At 41.5% G+C, this 24,528-nt stretch overlaps 1 protein-coding gene across 6 annotated transcripts in view; it reads left to right on the top strand.

Annotated features, from left to right (window-relative positions):
* TRAPPC9 (trafficking protein particle complex subunit 9) overlaps window positions 1–24,528 on the top strand; it is a 649,394-nt gene that overhangs the window by 369,665 nt on the left and 255,201 nt on the right. For all 6 annotated transcript variants that reach the window (XM_063079205.1, XM_063079204.1, XM_063079202.1 and 3 more), the window contains one exon: window positions 5,502–5,644. In XM_063079205.1, the coding sequence (XP_062935275.1) occupies window positions 5,502–5,644 (143 nt within the window). The remainder of the gene's footprint in view (window positions 1–5,501; window positions 5,645–24,528) is intronic.

Raw genomic sequence — 24,528 nt, 5'->3', positions numbered from 1 at the left:
ATCTCTGGTTTCTTTAATTCCTTCTGTTTTAAGTTAGGGTGGATTTCTCCCACCTGTGGTCCCCAATTCCACCCAAGAGTCATCTTCATTCAGTCCCAGAGAACGTGAGAAATCAGGAACGACTGCATGGAATTTTTTTTTCATTTTGGTGCCTGAACTGGAATTAATGTTCATCACTTATATCTACATTCCCCCAAACAGAGTTAAATTACATGGTCATCCACCCAGTCGTGGAATGCTCGGATTGCACGCTATGGATACAAGAGAAGAGTGATTTTACTTAAAAAATACATAGTCTAATCCATACTGTGTAAATTCTCTAATGCCTGCTATGATGTGATTTCTTTTTTATTTTTATTTACTTATTTATTTAATTTTTGGGGTGTGTGGCTAGTATGGGGATCCTTGGTGTTATGAGCACGGTGTTTAATGTCTGTAGGATCTGTATTGATAATTCATTGTCATTCCTGATGTTTGTAATTCGTTTTCCTCTTTTTTTCTTGGTCAGCCTAACTTAGAGTACTGTCGCATTTATTGATATTTTCAAGAAGTAGGTTTTAGTTTAATTGTTTTTTCTCTCTTAATTGTCCATTTTCAATTTAATAATCGCCTAATTCTGTCCTCCTTACTGGTTTGTTGTTTCTTCCGATCCAACTCCTGCCCACCAGGGACACACAGTTCTTTCTTCGTGATCCTTACATCCTAAGACACTTATTTATGGTGTGACGTGCCACAGTTGATCTTAGAGTTCCCCGGGCTTGTTTCTTTTACCAGACTTGAGCATCTCAAGGATAGCACTGTGTCTTCTTCCTCTCCGTAGCCATAGTCCCTGGCACATAGCTGACGTCCATCCAGGGCCAATGAATGAATGCTGCTCTGAGCAGTTTGTCTGTACAGCCATGTGGCACTGTGTTCAGATTCTGGTTGTGCCACTTCCTGGGTGTGTAGCCGAGTCCAGTCTCCTAACCGTTCCGAGCCTCATTTGTGGAAACAGCACTCTCCTTGCTAGGCTCATATGAATGTTACAGTCAGTGTGCCCAGGTCACTTCGTGTAGCATTTGGCACTTAAGTGGTGCTCAATAAAAGGTAGCCATTGCAAGGTCTTTCATGTTAGCTTGAATAATAAGTTGTAGTATGCCTGAAGAGTAAATATTTTGTTTTTAGTGAATACTGGTTTGTAGTAGTCTTCTCTCAAAGTAAGCACTGAGGTGCGCTCACAGGAGTGGAAGACTGTCAGAGCAGGGCACTGCTTCTTGCTGCTCTTTGATGGAAGCGAGGCTTGAATGTCCTGTCTGTTGCCTTACCAGCCCTCTTAATGGTTTCATTAAAATGTCCTAATTTTACCAGTCTGAGGAGGCTTTTTGTTTGTTTCTCTCTTCCTTTTTCTTTTTTTTTAATCAGAGGAAAGGCAGGAATACTCAATTTCACACAACCTTTTCTGTGCTTGGTTTTCATAAGTTTGACAGATATTTCCTCCCATCCTTTAACTTTTTCTTGCTTCTCTGCAGAGTAAAGAAACAGCCAATTCCAAGAAAATAGAAACACAGATTATTTCTTTGTTACATGGTACTTGAAAGTTATCTATCTCCGTGTATTTTTTGCTCATTCCCCAGGTGATTTCTCCCACATATATCCCTCTCTGGAGGTGACTTCCTGCAATTCGAGGAAGATGCCATATGTATTCTGGGTGATGGGCTGGCTTGGTTTGTTTATTTGTTAGTTAATTTATTCATATATTTATTCACTCAGCTATTTACTGAAATTTCTGAGGTCGGGGACCTCATCTTATTGATTTTGTACTAAGCACAGGACCTGGCGCTCAGAAGCCCAGGAAGCGTTTGAGAAGACGAGTAAAAGAAGAGGTGAGACAAGTGCAGGCCAGACGGACTCAGAGAGTCTTCAGCAGCAGGCTTGCGGGATGTGTGCACGTCGGGTCTCCCCCTCTGCGGATGCGAAGGGTGGTTTAGTGGGGTGTAAAACCCATTCACAAGAAACCAGCAACCTTTTGGAGATGATAGGACAGTGCTTTCGGCTAAAGAGAATGGGAAAAGGATGTGGGATTTTGCTGAGGCCAAAACATGATCCTTGAATATTAAAAAAATCATTGAGCACTTCGTAAGAGTGGAGAAGGCGTGCCGTTATCCGGGTGAACAAGGAGGAGTCATGTTTACATGGGTGGAGGGAGTCAGTGAAGGTATTTCTGGTAGCACAGAAGTTGAAGGGAACCTCTAAACGTACAAGCATGGAAGACACTGAGGAGCGCCTGGAGGTGAGTTGGAACAATGAGCTTTTGAAATGGCATGGAAGGGCCTGGGTAGACGCTTCTCCAAAGGAGACAACGATGTACAGATGGCCACTTAGCACGTGAAAAGACGCTCAGCATCACCAGTCGTCAGGGAAATGCAAATCAAAACCACAATGAAGTACCACTTCACACCCATTAGCATGGCTATGGTCACCAAAACAGAAAATAGTGAGTATTGGCAAGGATGTGGAAAATGTGGGACTCTGGGCACAGCTGGACGGAATTTAAAGTGGTGCAGCCACTGTGGAAAAGGGTATGGTGATTCCTCACAAGAATTAGATATAAAATTACCATACGACTCAGAAATCCCACCTGTGGCTGTATACCCAAAAGAACTGAGATCGGGGTCTCAGTATTTGCACACCCGTGTTCACAGCAGCAGCATTCACAAGAGCCAAGAGGGAGAAACAGCCCGCATGTCCATCCACAGATGAACGTGTAAACAAAATGCAGGATATCCATATGGTGGGATAGTATTCAGCTTGAAAAAGGAAGGGAGTTTTGACACATGCTTCAACAGGGATGGACCTGGAGGATGGATGTTATGCTACGTGAAATAAGCCAGGCACGAAAGGACAAAACTGTATGGTTACACTTACGTGAAGTCCCTACGGTAGGCAAATCCGTAGAGACAGAGAGTGGAGTGGTTGTTAGGGCTGGGGGAGAGGGAATGGGGAGGTGGTGTTTAATGGGTTCAGTCAGAGGTTCAATTGGCATGAAAAAGCTCTGGAGATGGGTGGTGGTGACGGTCCATCAACAATGTGAACGCACTTAACGCCACAGAACTGTGCACTTAAAAATGACTAGAGTGATAACTTTTACGTTTTATATGTTTTACCACAATAAAAAATGTAAAATGAATAAATAAAAGAATAAAAGAAATGCAGCTGAAACTCATTTCTTCCTATTCTAAGCCACATGGCCTTAGGGTATCCGATTTGTAAGGTTGCAGAGGGAGAGAGAATTTATTCGGTGAGTGCCTACTTGTTCTGCTACTGTTTTCTCATTGAATCCTCACTGAAGTCTAGAGGGATAGGTATGAATTATTGTCCCCATTTAATGTCTGAGAAGCTGAGGCTGGGAATGGTTAGATGGGGTGCCCAAGGTCACGCAGAACCGGAGGGCAAGCCAAGTTTAGCTGGCATCCACACCGCTCTCTTCTGCCGTAGCAGGCTGCCTGGACGTGATCAGCCGGACTCCTTCCCACAGGAAAGTCATTCTTCTTGGCATGTCCTCTCGGTGACACCATGCACATATAGGCTGTTTTCTCTACTTTAAAAAAATTCTGTAGCTGTGACTGCCTCCCCATTGGAGAGGAAAAGTAGGTCCACAAGAGCTGTAACTGAGGCTAAATGCATCTTGCTGGGACGGCTTCTTGAATGTGACTCTGGAGGCTGAGGCAGGAGAGGGGAGGCAGGAGACTCCTTCTGGCCCTTTGGACATATGGCTTTGTGTTGCTCCTGGCGGGTGGGAGAGTGCTCAAGTCTGCGCTTAGCATGTGACTTTGCAGCCTGATGGGGCACTATCAGCACCAGACCTGTTGCTCTGTGCTCACGCTCTGTGCTCCGACTTCCACCCTCACGGCTGCTTTTCTGGAAGATGCTTCCACTAGGGTCATGAGTGACCAACTCATTGCCACATGTGATGGACACCTTCTCAGACCTTACTTGACATGACTTCCTTGTGCAGTGGGTGTTACCGGTCTTCTTCCTGAAGCTCTGCCCTCCTTGGGTCGCCTTGACACCCTCCTTTTATTTTTTCTCTTGTGCTTTGGTCCATGTCTATGAAACCATTGCCTAATCCAAGGTCATAAGAATTCAGTCTTATGATTTCTTCTAAAAGTTTTATCTGCAAATTTCTTTATGTAAAGGGCCCTATAGTAAACATGTTGGGCTTTGCTAGCCACATATGATCTCCGTTGCATATTCTTCTTTGTTTTGGTTTTGTTTTACAACCTTTAAAAAATGTAAAAACTGCTCTTAGCTCTCAGGCCATACAAACACAGGTGGTGGGACATATTTGGCCCAGGGGCCATAGTTGATGCCTGCTTTAGGACATTACTGTGGAAGGTTGAGTCATTTCATCAGTAGTTGAGCTGGGTTTGGGATTCCTTGTTGCTGTGGTTACTTTTGGTGCCCCACAGGCTCCAGATTCCTCTAGTGCTGCCTTGTGGTGGGGGATGGGGAAAACTGAAGAATGCAGGGGCCACTGAGGTGTCAGGGTTTTCCGATAATGTTCGCCCTCCGTCCTCAGCTCTCCACAGGTGGGTTCTCGCTCACCTGTGTTCCTCCCCCAGTGGTGCCTCGTACCAGGCACTTGCCAGGCTGGAGGCAGAAGCAGATGGGTTCCCCTCTTGTCCTTGCCCCGCCTCATGTCAGGTAGGTGCTGCGCCTCTGGGTCTTGCACATGAGGCTTTCTTAGCACTTGTCCCCTCCTGCCTGCAGCAGGCCATCTCTGCCGAGTGTCATGGCTGGTGTGGTGGGTGAGGGCCCGTTGCAGCAGTAGGACACCGCCAATGCTGTCGATAGGGAATCCCAGCTCAGATCGGTTTCCCGACCCTCCCCCGCTACAGCAGGTCTTCCCCCTTTAGGTCGTGTCCTTTGGCTGTGCTGCCCTTCCTCCAGCAGCTTAAGATTGGCCTTCATGGGAGAGAAGGATCTGAGGCTGGGATTTCACTTTCTCATCTTCCCTGTCATGGTGGCCAAGGGAGGCTGACCTCCTGCACACTGTCCTTCCTGGAAGGGCCTCGGTCGCCCTGTGACCTCATCTCTGGGGTGGGTTCAAGGAGGTGTCACGAGTGTGGGGTTTGTTGGGAGCCACATTCTACCTCCCTGATGGGAGCATCCCCTTCCCCACCCCCTCACCTGAGCTGTGTACTCTTCTTTAAGTGATGCTCATTGAAATGTGTTTTTCTCTCTAAAATGCTATATCCACCCATTGAGTCAATTTTGGAGTCCCTTCCCTGTGCATGTCCAGGCTGAAGAGTGTTGTGTAGACACTGGGGCATCATAGGAAAGGTGGGGCGGGGGCTCAGGCGCTGTGTCTCAACGGGGGCTGGGGTGGGGGAGTTGTCTGCTGCTGATCACTGCTGTGACTGAGATTATCTTCAGGTTCTTTCTAGTGAAGCCTGCCTCCTGATGAGGAGTTGCGATCAACTTAGGGAGTACTCACTTATCCTTGCTTTACATCTTTTCAGACCCTGGAAGCCATCCTGAACTTCAAGTACTCCGGGGGCCCAGGCCACGTTGAAGGGTATTACAGGAGCCTCTCGTTGGGGCTGCATGTAGAAGTCGAGCCGTCTGTGTTTTTCACCAGAGTCAGTACTCTCCCAGCAACCAGGTAATCGTCTCACTGCCGCATGCTCGCCTCGTTCTAGACCTGACCATGCTGTGCTCGGACACTGACCTCAGTGTTCCTTTTGGTCCTGCCTCCCATGACATCGTGCCATTGTGCCCAGTTGCTTGGCCTTTCTGGGACTTAGGTTCTTCATCAGAAAAACAGGCATTCTCTAGGAACTGTGTCTTTGGGTGGCATGCTGCAGCACTAATGCCAGCGACTGCAGCGTGCTTGTGTGTGGTTGTGCAGACGTATTCCCTCATGGCCCTAAACCTGGTTCTAGTGGCAGCCTGGTTCCCCTCTCCTGTTAGCAGGTCTCAGCAGGTAGCTGTGTGCCTTGGGCACCCTGGGAGGAGCCCAGCATCTCTTTCTGTGTCCCTCCTGCATCCCAGTGAGAGAGGTGCTTTGTTTCCAGGGCCCGCTGTGGGAGCGCCAGGCATTTCTACCCAAGGAGTGCTTCCTGCGTAACGACTTTCTTCCTGATTCACTTTTCCAGGCCTAGACTTCCCTCACAGAGAAAGAAATCAGTTTGTCCACTTCATACCCATACTAGGAGTATTCTTCTTTCAAGTGGGAGAATGACAGTCTCTCATCCAAAACTTTCACCTGTGCTGAAGTGGTGGTGGTGGAGCCTGAGAGCTCTGGGTGGAGCTCCAGCCAGCTGAGACCCTCTGCAGCCAGCTTCCTGCACCAGGCATGAGCAGCTGCTGATCTCCACTGCTCCCTTACTGTTTTTGTGTCCAGCGGTGCCTCGCGTGTCAAGGGTAGAGCCGCTGGGTCAGTATTCCTTCTTGTTAATAGAGTTAAGGCAGCAGGGATGACACACACCTGTCTGTCCTTGCATCTGGTGAGGGGGAGGGGAGCACATCATGTGCAGTGACCCCTACCCCCCCAGCAGTCAGTCAGCTCCATATTCGTCAGAGTGAAATAGAGGGATGTCATTGTCCTTGTTAATGTTGACATAAAGATCCCTTTAAAGTGATACAGCTCCAGATAATAAGTGTGGTTTTAGTTTAGAGGAAAGACTGTTTTTCTTCCCAGCTGTTGGAGAATGGCTTCAGGAAGAATTAATGGCTTAGCTGGGCCTTTTAGCATCACATTTCACCATCTATCACTTTTTCAGTCCTTGGAGAAATAGTCTTTCCTGCCAGGGCTCGCCTCTGTTTTGAATTTGTATAAAGTATTAAAGCACTTGCCCCTGGGGAAGATCTGGCCAGGACTGCTGCCAGATGACATTAGAGTGTTTCAGGCCCTTTCTGTGCATTAGATCTGCTCCGTCGTAAACCCGGCGTGTTTCTCTCCCATCCCCTAATCTCCTGCTGCCATCGCCAATAGAAATAATTCTTGGAAGTAGCACAGGTTGTCACTGAATTTTTATTTTTTTTTACCCTCTTACTTTCTGCTTCCACGTCATGGCCCCTGCAGTTCTGAATGGCACTTTAAGATGAGAACAGTCAGGCCGGTTGAGTATGCTGCAGACGGACTGGGGAGAGCTGGCTGTTACTGACGCACCGTTTGGGTCCTGGTCCCCCAGCCTGTGGACCTCGCTCTCTTTTCTTTTGGCCTACGTGTTCCTTTTCCCTGCTCTTGGGATTGAGATTTGGTTTCTTTTAATCCTCATTTTACCTTATTCCTACATCTAATTGATTACCAAATCCTATGGATCAAACCTCTGCAACATCTCCTGATCAGTCTGTGCATGTCTCCATCACTGTAGAAAGAATTGCCTCCCCGGTCTCCTGCCTTCAGTCTTGCTAAATGTTCCCATGTCGCTGCCCAGCTTAAAGACTTGCCCAGTGTTTATAGAGATGAAGTCCAAAGTCCCTCATGTGATATTCAAGGTGTTTAAAGATCTGACCTAGACCTTCCTCTTCGGCTCTTTTGTCCCCAGTTCTACTATACTGTTTAAAAGCTACTTTGTGTCTCACCATCACTAGGATATGTCAAGGCAGTTTATTCCAATGAGCTTTGCACACATCTTTTCCCCAAACTGTTCTTTTTTCATAAACTATCATTCTTTCATTTAACCTTCTGGCAAATATCTGTTTTCCCTTGATCTCTGTTACCATTTTTGTAAAGTTTTCCTGAGCATGACTGGGCAGAATGGGTTGTTCTTTCTGTGGGTTCCTCTGCACGTTCCTTGTACTTCTAATAAAGCACTTATGAGACTGTACTGGAAATACTTTCATTTATGCTTTAAGGTAACACCTCCAAGTTCCAGGTGCTATACGAAGTACTCACTGGGGTACCTTCTTTTATTTTGTTTTTTTTTAGTATTGAGATGTTTGAGTTCCATGTATATTCTGGATGTTAATCCCTTGTCAGATGTATAGTTAGCAAATATTTCCTTCCATTCTGCAGTTGTCTCTTCATTCTGTTTATTGTTGCCTTTGCTGTGCAGAAGCTTTTCCGTTTGATATATTCCCATTTGTTTATTTTTGCTTTTGTTGCCTGTGCTTTTGAGTTTTTATTCATATGTCCTGTGTTTTCTTCTAGAAATTTTATAGTTTCAGGTCATACATTTAAGCCTGTAATCCATTTCGAGTTGATTTTGGTAAATAGGGAGAGACAGGGGTCTAGTTTCCTTCTTCTATACGCGGATATCTAGTTTTCCCAGCACCGTTTATTGAGAGGCTGTACTTTCTCCAGTGTGTGTTCTTGGCACCTTTGTCAAAGATCAGTTGGCTGTAAAAGTGTGGATTTGTTTATGGGTTCATTTTTCTCTTCCATTGGTCTATGTGTCTGTTTGTATGCCAGTCCATGCTGTTTCGGTTACTGTAGCTTCGTATGTATTTTGAAGTCAGGTAGTATAATGCCTCCGGCTTTATTTTTTTGCTCAGGATTGCTTTGACTATTGGGATCTTTTGTGGTTCCATATGAATGTTAGGATCATTTTTTCTATTTCTGTGAGGAATGTCATTGGTATTTTGATAGGGATTGCATTGAATCTGTAGTTTGCTTTGGGTAGTATTGTTATTTTGACAATATTAGTTCTTCCAATCTATAAACATGGAATGTCATCCCATTTTTTTGTGTCCTTTTAAATTTCTTTATGAATGATACCACAGAAATACAAAGAATCATTAGAGACTATTATGAATAATCATGCACCAACAAATTTGAAAATCTGGAGGAAACAGATACATTTCTGGACACATACAACCTACCAAGACTGAACCAAGAAGAAATAGAAAATGTTAACATACCAATAATGAGCAAGAAGATTGAATCAGTAGTCACCCAACAAAGAAAAGTCCAGGATTGGATGACTTCACTGTTGAATTCTACCAAACTTTTAAAGAAGAATTAATACCAGTTCTTCTCAAATTCTTCCAAAATGTTGAAGTAGAGTTTGTTCTCCCAAACTCATTCTATGAAGTCAGCATCACCCTGATACCAAAATCAGACAAAAACACCACAAAAAAAGAAAACTACAGGCCATTATCCTTGGTGAACATAGATGTAGAAATTCTCAACAAAATACCAGCAAACAGAATTCAACAGCACATCAAAAAGATTATACACCCTAATCAAGCGGGATTCATCCCAAGGATGCAAGGACAGTTCAGCATTCACAGATCAATAATATGATATGCCACATCAACAAAACAAAGGACAAAACCCATATGATCATCTCAATAGACGCATAAAAAGCATTCGATAAAATTCAACATTTCTTCATGAGAATAATTCTAAAGGAACTAGATACAGAAGGAGAGTATTTCAACACAGTAAAAGCTGTATATGACACATCCACAGCTAACATCATGCTTATGTTTTCCACAGCTAGGTGGGGAAAAGCTGAAAGCTTTTAAGATGCTTACTCTCACTTCTATCTAACACAGTACTGCGAGTTCCAATCAGAGCAATTCAGCAAGAGAAAGAAAGAAAGGGCATCCAAACTGGAAAAGTGTAAGTCAAACTGTCCGTTTGTAGATGACATGATCTCTTATATATAGAAAAACCTTAAGATTCCACCAAAAAACTCTTAGAACTGGTAAGTTGAGTAAAATTGCAGGATACACAATCAGTATACAAAAATCAGTAGCATTTCTATATACAAACAACTAGCAGAAAAAGAAATTAAGAAAGCAATCCTATTTATAATAGCTACTGAGTGCGGCGACGCTCCCGCTGCGGGTTCGGATCCTATGTGGGAATGACCGGTGCACTCACTGGCTGAGTGCCGGTCACAAAAACGACAAAAAAAAAAAAAGCTACTAAAGCAATAAAATGCCTAGGAATAATTTTAACCAAGGAGGTGAAAGATCTCTACAATGGACAAATGTTTTGAAAGACACAAATGACTAAAACTGACAGAAGAAGAAATAGAACATGTGCATAGTCACATATCAGTTAAAAAATTAAAATTCTTAATTAAAAACTTACCACAAAGCAAACTTTAGGCCCAGGTGGCTTCACTGTGAAATATATCAAGCTTTTAAGAAAGAAATAATAAAACCTTTATAAAAGTTCTTTCAGAAAATAAACAAGGAGGGAATAGTTCTTAACTCCCATTTCATGACACCATCATCACCTTGATGCCAAACCCAGACAGAGACAGTGTGAGAAAAGGAGACTTCAGGCCAATAACCTCGTATTTAAATGTAAAATGTGAAAACAAGATATTAATCACATCAAGTTCAGAAATATATGAAAGGGATAATACAGCATGAACAATTCAGGTTTAACCCATGAATATAAGGTTGTTTCACCACTGAAAAATCAGTCATTGGAAATTACCACATTAGCAAAATAAAGGAGAAAATCATATGATTATGTCAGTTGATGAAGAAGCATCATTTTACAGAATTCAACCCATATTTATGATAGAAATGCTCAGTAACCTAGGGTTAGAAAAGAACTTCTTTAACCTGAAAAAGGCTATCTAAAAAAACCCTATTAATGCTACACTTAAATGTAAAAGTCCGATTACTTTTTCTCTATGGTTAGGAACAGGGCAAGTGTGTGTGCTGTCACCACTGTGTTATTTTTCTGGTAGCCCTGTTGAGAACATGAAGACAAGAAAAGAATTAAAGGCATGAAAATTGGAAATGATGAAGTAAGATTATTATTATTCACTTGTTTTCTTTATGTGGTACACATGATTGTGTACATTAATATCTTAAGAAATCTGCCACACCAAAAAAATTATTTGAACTAATAATTCAATTTAGCAAGATTGCAGAATACCACTCACTACTTAAAAATCAATTGTATTTCTATATACTAGCAACTCACAACTTGAAAATAAAATTTTGAAAATTATGGAATAGAATGCAAAACATAAAACATTCAGGGATAAATTTCTAAAACTATGCTTTCTACCTTGAAAGAGAGAAATTAAAGAAAACTTTAATACCATGCTTATTGATTGGAAGAGTCAATTATTGTTTTTTTGTTTTTTTTTCAATTATTGTTAAGATGTCAGTTTTCCCAAAATTGATTATAAATTCAATGCCATCCCAATCAAAATTCTAGCAGGATTTAAGTGGAAATTGACAAGCTGTTTTAAACATTATTTTGAAATGCAACAGAACTAGAATAGACAAATAACATGACAAAAAACAAAGTTGGAGGACTTAGGCTATATGATTTTAAGACTTAATGTGAAGTTATAGTAATCAAGAGAGTGTGTTATTAGTGTAAAGACAGACAAAGAGATTAATGGACCATAATGGATAGTCCAAGAGTAGATCCAATTATATGTCATCAATTGATTTTTAATAAGATGCAAAAGCAATTTCATGGGGAAAGAAAAGTCTTTTTAGCAAATGTGTTGGAACAACCCAGCATCTATGTGGGGAAAAAACAAATCTTCACCCATATATAACATCATATCCAAAAAGTCTTTTGAGATTGATCCTAGTCCTAAATGTAAAAACTTTAACTATAAACCTTGTTAAAGAAAAGGTGGCAGAGTATCTTCTTGACTTTGGGGTAAAGATTTCTTAGATTGGACCAGAAACTATTAACCATAAAATAAAAAGTTGATAGGATGAATTTCGTTAATATTAAAAACTTCAACTCATCAAAAGGCAAGTTACACTCTGGGATAAAATATTAGCAGTACATTTATGTAACAAAAGTCTTACATCTATTGTATATAAAATGAAGTCCTAAAAATAAATACTAAAAAATAAATATAAAAAATGGGTAGAAGATTTGAATACATATTTCTCAAATGACCTACAATCACTTGGAAAGTGTTCATCATCATTAACCATTAGGGAAATGCAAATTAAAACTATAATTAGGTACTACTGTAAACCCACTAGAATAGCTAAAGTTAAAAACACGGACACTACCGAACGTTGGTGAGAATGTGAAATAATAACTGAAATTCACATAAACTGCTTGTGGGAAGGTAAAATGGCACAGCTACTTTAGGAATCGGTCAGGCAATTTCTCATGAATTTAAACATATACCTTACCATTGATCCAACAATTTCATTTCTAGATATTTACTCAAGAGAAATAAAAATCCATATCCACAAAAAGACTACTATGAGAGTTTTTATAACAGCTTTATTCTTAATAAATCCAACTGGAAACAACCCCAAATACCCATCAACATGTGAATGAATAAGCAATTTGTGGTATATTCATATAGTGGAATTACTGCTCAGAAATAAAATGAACTGTTGGTACATGCATCCACGTGGGATAAGCTCACAATCATGCTGGTAAAAGGAATCTAGTCATAAAAGCAATGTGACTCTATTTTTACAAACTTCTAGAACAGGAAAACCTATTCAATGATTAAAGAAACCTGAACAATTTGACTACGGGTTAAGGTCAGGTGGGACAGGAGTTGACTGGGAAGGGATTAGGGTTACCCAGTGTCTCAGTTTGCCTGGGATTTTCCAGATACTAACTCCCTGAAATTCCCTTGCCATGGCAAGGCCCTCAATCCCAGGCAAACCAGCATGGTTGGTCACCCTGGAAAGAAGAAAGTATCTTTCTGACTTGATGAAATGTTGTATATCCTGATGGGGTGTGGGTTACAGGTTTGTAGACAAATGTGACCTTATTAAGCTGTACACTTCAGCTTTGTATATTTTCTTGTGTGATGGCACTTCAAAAATTTCATGGAAACATAGAATTAAAAAATGAAATATTGTACTAACTCTTGAAGAATGAATAGGATTTCACCCCCAGCCACTGGGAGGGTCGGGAGTGTTAACATTGTGTTTCTGATTCCCTCACTAGATTCTGAGCTCTGTGAAATGTGGAGCTGGGTTGTTAACCCATGCTCCTCAGGACCCAGCACTTTGGGCCATGGTGGGCAGTCAGAGAAGACTCAAGGATTGCGTCTTCACTTACTCCTATATGTTCTGATTTTTTTTAGAGACCTCTGTAAATTGTGTGACCTAGAATACCATAGAATTAGCATGCATTTTGGGCACTCAACTTTTGCAGTTTTTTGAAGTTATGTGACATGATGTGTTATGAATTCATTATTTTTCATCTCGCTCACAGGTGAGGATTTTTCTTTCATACTTTCAGCATCATGCCCTGTTAGCGTTATGTGCATCCCCAGAGATGGCCCATTGCAACACAGGGGCCTTATGAAGGAGAGACCCAGAGTGGTGATGTGGTCTGCACAGGTTCATGCAGCTTGCTGGTGATGGGCTGGCATCTAGAAACCCTGGCTTCAAGTCCCCTGCAGTGTGGGCAGCTAGATGACCACACATGTGTCAGGTTGAGCCTGTGTGGAGATTCAGGCTGATTTTAGCCCAAATAGAAGCCAAGTATGCATCACAAAATCACTTCACTGCTGGCATAAACAGGATAATATATTCTACTGTGAAACCAAAATGCAAATGGATGTGGGTTATTGCTCCTGGGATAGTCTGTGTTTCTGTTCTTCTCATTAAAATTGATAACTTTGCAGTTTTTCTTATTGGTAATTTTTTAAATAATAGTTTTCGAGAAGAGAAGGGGGAAAGAGAAATTCTATTTATTCAAGGCCTGCTATATTACAGAGACTGTCCTGGGCACGTTGTGTTTAGCATCCCTTTTAGACTCCAGAGAACCCTTTGAAGTCTGCGTTGCTATCTGCACACTAATGAGTGGAGGAGATGCAGTTTGAATTATAGCCTTCTTGGCACCAAAACCGAAGCTTTCTGCCACACTTCCTCTGAAGTGGGAGTCCAGAGACCTGGCTCTTGTTTCCGTGGGAGTCGCGTCTCTGTCCCTCCCGCTCCAGCTCTCCTGCCCCTCACAGGAACAGTCGTCTCAGCTCTGCTCGCCTTATCAGCCTGATGAGAGAATCAAATTAAACAAAAGTGGAGGCGTTTTTTTTCTAAACACAAAAAGCACGATGTAGAATTCTCATCATTTTTTTTTACCACTTTCCCTCCGGGGTGTACCCAGGTCTCAGCTGACTTTTGTTTAGAAGATCAATTACCTTCGAGATTCACTTTTCACGCAGAGTGGCCTGGTGATGTTGTTGGGCACTACACTGAAGTGGACTGGCCAGCTGTCCCCATCTGCGTGCTGCGCTTCCCTCCCTCCTGAGGGGCACTTTCTTTCTGGCCTGTTACAATAAATGATCCAATCTTAGATGTTTTTACTCTGAGCCATGTGGAAAACACACTTGTCAGAGGAGGGCGTGTGGTGTAGTCGTTATTACATTATTAATAGAAATCATGCCACCCAAGACAACACAGCACTTACCTTCAGCCACTTAGAAAATTCCATTTCCCTCGTGGGGTAGGGACGGCCCGGCTCTGTGGGGAGCATGTGCTCATGGCGACGTAATAAACCCATTTTAATGTTGAGTTTTATCATAGTAGTTCTTTTTCAAGCTGTTATCTTTATTTATTAAATTGTTTTAAATTTAACAAGAATGTAAGGTTTTAGTAAGCACCAGGATTCAGAACCAAATGTCCCTGTATCTGAGTTCAAATTTTGATTCTACTGCTTATTTGCTCTGTGATCTTGAGCACGTTTCTTCAAGCATCATTTTTCCTTCATCTCGAAATGGCGATAACATCGATCCTGCAGGGTCATAAAATTGTATGTTTAAAAAGTGTGTATTAAGTGTCTAATACAGTGCCTGACACAAGGTAGATCATTGGAAATGGCAGGTGTCTCTTTCCTTGTGTGTGCCCTCTCATGTGCCAAATTTGAGGGACAAAGGGATGAGTCAGTCCTGTGAATGCTATGACTTCCTTAGCATGTCACTCACCTCGGTATACCCCGAAGGACTGCTTGCTGGCCAGTCTTGCTGTGGAATGGCAGCTCCCTGAAGTCAGGTGTTCGGTCCCTCACTGCTGTCTTGCAGCACCTGTTACATGTAGCTGGTAGGTGAGTGGTGTGTGGCAGGGAGCTCTCCAGAAGGAACAACTGCCTTTGCATAGAATGGTCAGAGGAGGTGCAGGAGGAGTTCTTTGTTTAGAGACTGGAGAAGTACAGTGTACTTACCTTGTGGTCAGGAGCGGATTGAGCAGGGAGGAAGTTCAGTGTGGGCAGAAGTGGGAAGTTTGGAGCCAGAACGCCCCTTCCCAGAGGGCACAGTGACAGGTGAGGTAGAGCATCAGGGTGGGCCCAACGATCACTGATGTGATGGCTTGAACTTCATGGAGCCCATACCCGCCTAGCAAGTGCCCGGGAGCAGCGTCTTTTCACAAAAGCATTATCAGCGGACTCAGTCTGTCCCCGACTGAGCTGTTGGCACTTTTCATTCCTCTGCCGAGCACGGTCAGCCCTCTGTGCCTGTTTCTGTGGAGTTGTCGTCCCCGTGTGGATAAAGGAGTGTTGCCATTATCGAGCCTCCCCTAAGTGCCAGGCGTGTTGCTGGACACTCGCTCTGCTCTGCTCTCTGCGACCCATTTGCCCCCTCATGAAGTATTTTCTGGGTTTTGCTTTTTTTCTGCACTTTGGGTACCCCTCTGCAAAGTGAGCTCATCCCAGCACCTTACTCACAGGCTCCTTGGAGGTTGAAGCAGTCGGTCCTTGTACAGCACTTGGACTAGGACCTGACACATGTGACATGCTAGGAAGTGTTGGCTATAAAATCTTTTGTCCCATTTTATAGCTGAGGCGTAGCGAGGAGAAAGAACCAGGGAGCAGAGGTCCCAGAGCCAAGGGGTGAAGAGGATGGGCGTGGGCGGCTGACCGGCTTGTGGTGGAACCCCAGCTGTGCCCCGTCCGGCCAGTGGCAGAATCTTTGTAACACGGGCTCCTTACAGGATTGTCATGAGGATGAAAATGAGTGTACGAAGCATTTAAAGCAGAGCTGGGCACGTAGCAAGCAGGCAGCACGAGGGAGGCGGTTCTGCCCTTCCCTGCTGTTCGCCTGTGTAGGTGTGCTACAAGGCAACATCTTTCCTTTGTCTTCTCTTTTGAAATAAGTCCCTACGATTACTGTCACATGGTGGGGACATAGCAAACGACTGTGAATGACAGGGGACCTTGATTTCAGGGGTATTAAAGGACTTGTTTCTCTAGTTCCTGCCGTGGAGAGGTCTCTTGATGCTCTAAGTCCGGCTTTTCCTTACGTAAAAATAGCGGGAAGAGTTTATGAAACAATATGTTTTCTCCCCCATTTCTTTTTCCTGAAAGCCAAAGTCATTCAAACTTGTTATACAAAATGTATGCTTTGTGGAAATGCATTAAGTAGAAAATGAGTATCTGTTGCAATGTCATCTCACAGAGACACCCATTACTAACAGTTTGATACAAGTTTCTCCAAATGACTTACTCATCTAAATATGTACATAATATTTGTTACTATTATTTTAAAAATAAAAATCTCAATCTTTTGCAAATTGTAGACATATGTATATATAATGCATGCGGATCCTTCTTGCACGTCAGTACATGTAGGCCTCCCTCTTTGTTAACAGACTGAATACTTGTCCATGGTCCACAGCACCGTAATGCTGTAAGTATGTCTCTATTGAGAGATATTTGGGTTTTCAGTTTTCTGCTTTTTCAAACAGTTTTGCATTGAACGTTCTTGTACACAGATCTTTGTACATGTGTGGAGTGGTTTTCATAATAAAAATTCCAAGACTTTTTAGTTTTAATATATGTTATGGAGTTTTCCTCTACACTTTGCACTCCTGAGTGGATGAGAATGGTAGTTTCTCCCCATCGTAGACATATATACATATAATTCTTTTTCCCTGTTTACAGTTAGGTGGATGTGAAGCATCTCACTGTTTATAATTTATTTTCTTGAATTTGAGTAAGGCAAAACTTCTTTTTGTACGTTTATCGAGCATTTACATTTCTTCTATACATAATCCTAGCCTATTTAAAAATTTTTATTAATTTTTTTTATTGATCTTCAGGAACTTTTGTGTGCTATATATTTTAACTTTATCCTAATTTGTTGTTGTTATTTTAATACAAATTATTTTTGGTGACTTTTTGCTGTATTCTTTTTTCATTTTTATGTAGTAAAATTATCATTTTGTTCTTACTGGCTTCTGTTTCGTATACTGTTTTGAAAAAGTTTTCCTATTCAAGATTTTATAAATGTTTTCCTTGATTTTCTGCTAATGTATTTGTAATTTTACATTTAGATTATTTGTCCATGTTTCATTTATTTTTTGTACATGGTATGATATTGGAAACTAACCTTTTTACCATAAAAATCTAAAAGACAATGTAAAATGGAAAGTATTACACAAATTTTGTTATAATTGTTCAAAATTAAATTTTTATTTGTTCTTCGTGGTATAAATAAATGATAAATGAATGCATACAAAAGTTATAAGTAATCTCTAGATCTTGGTATATATTTTTAAATTACTGATCAAAAATTACCAGTAAATAATACGACTGAGTTTGCATGTGTGTACCTGTTTCCCCGTAGCCTCTCCAGTACTCCACCGGTACTGAACACAGCAATGAATAAAGTTTATGCTCTCAAAGTTTATATTTCAATGAGAGAGATAGGCAATAAGCATAAATATGTCAGGTGGTATGTTTACCAAGTGATATAGATGACAAACATAAATGAAGAAAAATAGAGCTGCTGTGGGGAGAAGACACTACAGGGACAAGGGCAGAAGTGGGATGTTGGGCAGAAGCAGGGTGTCGGTGGCAAGGTTGCTGCAGTCACCCTGTGGTAGTAGGTAGAGGTGATAATAACCGATCAGGTTCCAGATAGACTTTGAAAGGACAGAACGTAGGCTGAGGATTGCTGCTGCATGGGAGGGGTGCTGACTGCAAGGCTGTTGTCCTGAGAAGTTGGGGAGATGGAGGTGCCATGGACCGAGAAGGGGAAGATTGTAGGAGAAACAGGTTTGAAAATCTTTTGCTTATATGTACAAATTATAAATAAACGTAAAATATTTTCAGTATTGTTTTTTCATTTACATCATTTTAATCCACATGTGATATTTTTTCCTGATGCTTGCTCACTGTACTTCTTATATGCATCATAAACTGGGCCGCTGGCGCTTCATCTTGTGATATCTTGACAGCCTCGGTGAGTTCTTGTAAAAAGAGCACCGTATCTGTACCGCAGAAGTGATATTAAGCTGTCTGTTGGTTGACCTAGTGTGGAGAGGGGGGAGTCTATTGATGCTCTTCTGAAGCATTGAGGATTTGGGACTTTCCTTTTTTTTTCATGATAAGTGCATTTCTACATGGGAAAAAACATTCTGATTCCATTATGCCTCTAACCCCTGACAGGAATTGTAGGACTGGAGACAAAAACCTCTTCTTTCTTGTTCCCCTCCTCAGATGACTAAAAATATAAATGGATTTTAGATTCTTTTAGTTTGGCACATACCCATCTCATTTTTTTCCAGTTTATTTTGAAATAATTATAGATTCATAGGAAGTGCAAAAAAAGATGTGCAGGGAAATCCTGTGCACCCTACTCCCAGCCTTCTTTACCGGGATATAAAATATTCAGGTCTGTGGTGGGGATATTTAGAAAATAAATATTAAAAGGAATTATTGTAAGTGCCAAATTAAGATCCCTTTGGAATATTTTAAAGTCTGATTGATTTCCAAGTTTTTTTTTTTTTTTTTTAAAAAACACCGTGTATCTATAACAAGGCATCTAATGTACGGAGATGCGTGGCCACAATAAATTAAATTGAAGATGAGATATTTCTCTTGAGAGATATTCTCTGTGCTTGGTAAAGCCAGGCTGGGTCTACGAAGCAGTGTGGCCCTGCTCCACCTGTGACTGGAGGTTTTATAATTCGGAGATGCTGCCATCAGCAGCTGCCTTACATCTCAGAAATCCTCAGAAAGAATATTTAAGGGCAAGGTAAGGGGCTTGACCTAGTCCCTGTGGAGGTTGAAGCTGCACCCTCCTTCTACCAGTTGCTGTCGTGGGGCAGACAGTGGAAGGGATGCTAAGAGACCTGCCCAGAGGCCTCTGTTCCTGAGGAAGGGGGACTGGAGAGCTAGTTTGGACAGGTGTCGCAAGCTGTATCCAGCACCCGCCCCACCCAAACAGTCCTCACAGGTCAGTCTGCTCTTAGAGTCTCCGGCGGGAATGGAGCTTAACAACTTAATGTAGTTGTTCTGCCCTGTTCCTCACCTGTTGGCCTGTGTTCCCTGAAATGATGAACATGCTTTTTGTTGGCTGTCCAATTATTAGCATATTGTGGATTTTCACAGGCCAGGAGCTGGGACTCAGCCTGCCATGGTCAGGAGCAGGTAGGGATTCCATCTAGATTGATACTGACTCTCTGATTAGTGCTCCCTGGATCCAAGTGTCAACCAATGGTGATTCACCCAGTGTACCACCTCCTAGAGAACATTGTTCTGTCTCTGCTCAAAGGTATATCTTGAGGGGATCTATTTTATGTCTTAGTGATACATATCACTACATTATTAAAATCAATAATTTTGAGTGATCCATATTTTATTTTAGATTGCTGTATTACTAAATGTTATATGTTAATGTTCACTTTAAAACAGTATTAATAGTATTTAAAGGCAGATTTCAAATTTTTTTGTATTTAACAAGTAGTATACACTATTTAATATACTATATTTAAAAGCCTGATTTATAAACATCAATTAAAAATGAGTGTGTCACATTTGGTTTGGCGACTGAATGTGTGTTGCAGGGTAGATTGTTCAGCATCAGCAATTGGTCAGGGTTTCCTTTCGACCTTACGTTTGAAATTCTTGCATTTTACATTTTAAAAGTTCTACTGGTTTGTTTGTTTAATCGTTGTAGAGTTTAATTTTTAAATAATGATACATGAAACATGATTTCAGGTCATTATTTGCAAGTACTTTTCTACAAATAATCTTTTGTGAATTTGAACTGTCTTCATTCCCCAGAAAATGAAAAGCCAAACTGGACAAAGTCATCATTATGTTATCTTTTTAACATTGTGTTTTGAGCACTGCAAGTATCCTGATGTGCTACAAATGAATTTCGATTAGATGAATACTGCTCACAGACATGGTGACAGTCACCCGGAGGCACAATTGGAGAGTCATTTTTATGCCCCTCATGAATGTGTGTTCTTCATGACTCTTTCTCTAACCAGTAGTCCGTTTTGAGTACAAGTCAGGCAGTTTAACCTCAGAACCACTATAGCGCAGTGTATGGGTCAGTTGAGAGAGAAAGCAGCAGTGTGACTGGGTCATGAGCACGTTCACCTGATCTCCAAAAACTCCTGGGTGCTCTGTTTCCCGTACACTCAGGATCTCAAATGGTTTCCTTCTCTTTAAATAGCTTTACCAAAATGCCACTTACATACCATGCGATTCACCCTCGTAAACTGTACAGTTCAGTTTTAGTATATTCTCAGAGTTGTTCAACCATCACCACCATCTGACTTCAGAAATGTTAATTCTCCCAGAAGAAACCCTGTCCCCATTAACTGTCACCCCCTTTTCCTCCCACCACCCTCCCCCAGCCCTAGGCAACCACTAACCTGTTTTCTGTCTCTGTAGATTTGCTTATTCTAGACATTTCATATGTGACTGGCTTCTGTCCTTAGTATAATGTTTTCGGCGTTCGACTGCAGTGAGGTGTCAGTGCGCCACTTCTTTTTGTTGAATGATAATCCATTCATTTTGTTTATCCATTTATTAGTTGATGGACGTTTGGGTCGATTCCTCTTTTTGGCTAGTATGAATAATGCTATTATGAACGTTTGCGTAAAAGTGTTTGTGTGGATGTATGTTTTTATTTCTCTTGGGTATAAACATAGGAGTGGAAATGCTGAATCATATGGTAACTCTATGTTTAAATGTTTAAGGAACCACCGGCTTGTTTTCCAAAGTGGCTATACCGTTTTACATTCCCACAGCAGTGTATGAGTATTTCAATTTCTGCACATCCTTGCCAATATTTATTGTGCATAGCTCTTTGATGTAGCCATTTGAAATTTTTTTTTTAAGGAGACATTTTTAAAGCAATATTTAAAATTTATCCATTACTAAATTAGAAATAGACACACTTCTTGTGAAACTCCAGAGGTCCTTCATGAGGACTGGGTTGCTTATCAGTCTTCAACAGCGAAATGCTCCCATATTCCAGTCTTCCACCAACCTGTCCTTTCCACTTTCAAAGTCATGTGTTGACTGTCACCTTTGTTCCTAGGACCAGCCTCCTTGTCTCTTCCTTGGATAGTTGAGTCACTCGGCCATCAATTTGTCCCTTTCCAATTCTTTCTCCCAATAGATGCCAAAATGTTCTAAAACACAAGAGTGACTTTGTCCCTTCTTTTCATAGGGTCCTTCGTTGAGTCCCCATTGTCTGTAAATCAAGCTCTGGTTCTAGTGCTTGGCGTGCAAAGCTTCCTGTAATCTGACCTAGCTTGGAGTCCCCTGAATGAACCGTGCTGATTCAGCCTGAGGCCTTTCCCACACTGCTCACTGTCTAGAAGACCTTTCTCCTTGTAGGTCTGCTCTTAAGCCTGAGGTCCCCTCGGTGAGTGCAGTCCTTTCAGAAACTGTCCTGATTGCTGCCCAGGCTACCATGCTTTCTGGGTGGCTGCCACATGCGTGTCTCCCTGCCTATTGATACGTGAGCTCCTTCCAACTCTTTAGGTCAGCTGGCATAGTGAAGCCCTAACCCAGAGGACATCTGAGTTCCTGGGCACCATGTCTAGTGGTTCTGATCGAGTCTCATCTAGAGCTGAGGGATCTGTGTCAAGTGGCCCCTGCACCACATTTGGGAAACCCCTGGCCTAGTAGATGGGCAGTCATTCATAGTCTTTGATGAGATTCAGATGCCCTGTAAGTCAGTGCGGCGGAGGTGGACATGCGTTTATATCACCAGAAGAACATTTGGGTTCCTTGTTCTTTTTCTGGACTTCAGATTGAATTAGGCTCCCTGGCTTTCTTAAGACCTGCAAGAAAGCTCTCCAGCTTGATACTGGCTGTCAATTCTTTCTGGACAGAAGACAGATGAAGAACATAGGCAGGCTTATAGAATGAATGACTGAATGAATTTGGCCAGAGGTGTATGTGGTCATTATGAGCTGTGTTGGATTTGTGTTCTCTCATTTTACTGCCCTCCTGGGAGTGACCAAACTTTGATGTTTGGACCCTGGAAGGTCTCGGAGATATCAACCAGACTTGGGGGTGCAGAGCCCCACTTAACTTCTAGTCATGGTACCATGGTTTTAGACACACTCAGAGCTGGCGTGTGCGTCTCTCGTACTCATTTTTAGCTGAGTCAGTATTGAATATTAGCTGGCAGGTTTTGCTGCTCCACTGACGGCAACCGAGCTAATAATAATCACCATTCCTCATACTTATGTGATATTCTACTGGTAGTCTTACAAAACACTTTTTTCTTGGAACCTCCTCATAATTCCATGACCTAGGCATTTTTATTCCCATTGGGGAACTGGGGAAACTGAGACTCAGAGAAATTAAATGACTTGCTTATGATGTTACAGCTATGAAGCAGCAAAACTGGTGCTTGGAACAAACATTATGCACTGCAGCCCTTCGAATTCATCACGGTGCTTGTCTTTTAATTGCATTGATTTAAAATTTTTGAAATTAACACACAGCGAAGTTGACTTTTTTGGTGTGCAGTTTTGTGAGTTCTAACACATATAGATTCATGTATCTACCACAGGATAAAGAAGAGTTTCATCGCCCCTAAAACACTGCATCCTGCATCCCCTTATAATCATACCCTGCATCCTCCCCTAACCCATGTTTTCTAGCTCCAGAGTTTTGGCTTTTCCAGAATGTCATGTAAATGGAATCATACCATATGTTACCATGTGAGAGTGGCTGCTTTCACTCAGCTTTGTGGTTTCGAGGTCAGTCCACGTTGCTGAGTATGTGAGTAGTTGCCCCCTTTTCATTGCCGAGTGGCATTCCAGTGTGCACAAGTCCACAGTCTGTGTGTCCCTTCACCAGCTGAAGGACCACTCGGTTGTCCCCAGCTTTTGCGATTATGAACAGAGATGCTATAAATACGTGTGTGTAGTGATTTTTGTGAATATTAAGTTTTCATTTCTTTAAGGTGAATACCTAGGACTGAGATTGCTGCATGGTGGTCGGTGTATTTTTAACAATTCAGCTTTATAAGAAACTGCCAAGCTGTTTTCCAGAGTGGCAGTATAGTGGTGCCCCTTACCTGAGGTTTCATTTTCCACAGTTTGAGCTTACCCTCGGATAACTGTGGTCTGAAAATAGGTGGATACAGTACAACAGGATAGTGTGTGTGTGTGTGTGTGTGTGTGTGTGTGTGTGTGTGTGTGTGTGTGTGTGTGTGTGTGTGTGTGTGTGTGTGAGAGAGAGAGAGAGAGAGAGAGAGAGAGAGAGGCCACATTCACATAGCTACAGTATGTTGTTGTAATTGTTCTCTTGTATTATTATTGTCATTAATCTCTTACTATGCCTAGTAAACTTAAACTTTATCATAGCTACGTATGTATAGGGAAAAACATGGGCTGCACAGGGTTCGGTACCGTCCATGGTTTCAGGCATCCACTGGGGGGTCTCGGGACGTGTGCCCGTCAACCAGGCGGCTGCTGCACCGTTTTGCGTTCCCACTAGCACTGTGTAAGTGTTCGCTTGGCTCTGTTTCTTCATCATCACACGGCATTGCCAGGTTCCTTTTGTTTTACTTTTAGCCATTTTAGTGGGTACACGGTGGTATCCTGTCATGGTTTTAGCCTGCATTTCTGTAGTGGTGAATGATAATGCACGTTTTCTCATGTGCTTATTTGTTGTCCTTATGGCCTTTGGGTGAAGTACCTTTTCAAGTCTGTTTGCACAATCTTTCATTGAGTTTTTTTTTTTTTATTACTGTTTTTAAAGTTTTTGATATATTATGGATACAAGTTCTTTGTCTGAAATGTAATGTGTAAATGTTTACTTCTGTAACTTGTTTTTCATTCTCTTAATAGTATCTTTCACAGAACAAAAATTTTAATTTTATTAAATCTAGTTTATTATTTTGTCTTTTGTGGATCCTGCCTTTTGTTATGGAAATTTTTCTTTTATGTTTTCTTGTGAAAATTTTATATTCTTGTTTTGTGTTTATATATGTTTTGAGTAGCTTCTGTGTAAATTGTGAAATTTCGGTTAAGTTTCTTTCCTTTTTTTTTGGCAGATGGATATTCAGTTTTTTCACACTGTTTCTTGAAAAACATTATCCCTTCTCCATTGAATTCTTACTTAGTTTTGTCAAAAAATCAGATATCCATATCTGTGTAATTCTATTTCTGGACTTTTTTCCTGCTCCAAAGAGCTATGTGCTTATTCTTTGACTAATATCACATGGTTCTGATTAGTTTACCTTTATGGTAAGTCTGAAAATTAGGTAGAGTTTTCCAGCTTTTTTCTTTTATTTCTAATTGTTTTGTCAATTCTAGTTTTTTTGTATTTCCGTGTAAATCTTCAGATAAGATTGTCTATGTCTATACAATGTCCTTCTAGGATTACAATTGGAATTCTTTTAAATCTAT

This window comes from Cynocephalus volans, chromosome 15, assembly GCF_027409185.1.
Source record: "Cynocephalus volans isolate mCynVol1 chromosome 15, mCynVol1.pri, whole genome shotgun sequence".
Taxonomy (NCBI): domain Eukaryota; kingdom Metazoa; phylum Chordata; class Mammalia; order Dermoptera; family Cynocephalidae; genus Cynocephalus; species Cynocephalus volans.
The sequence above is the reverse complement of the archived record's forward strand: the minus strand, read 5'-3'. Positions and strand labels throughout refer to the sequence as shown.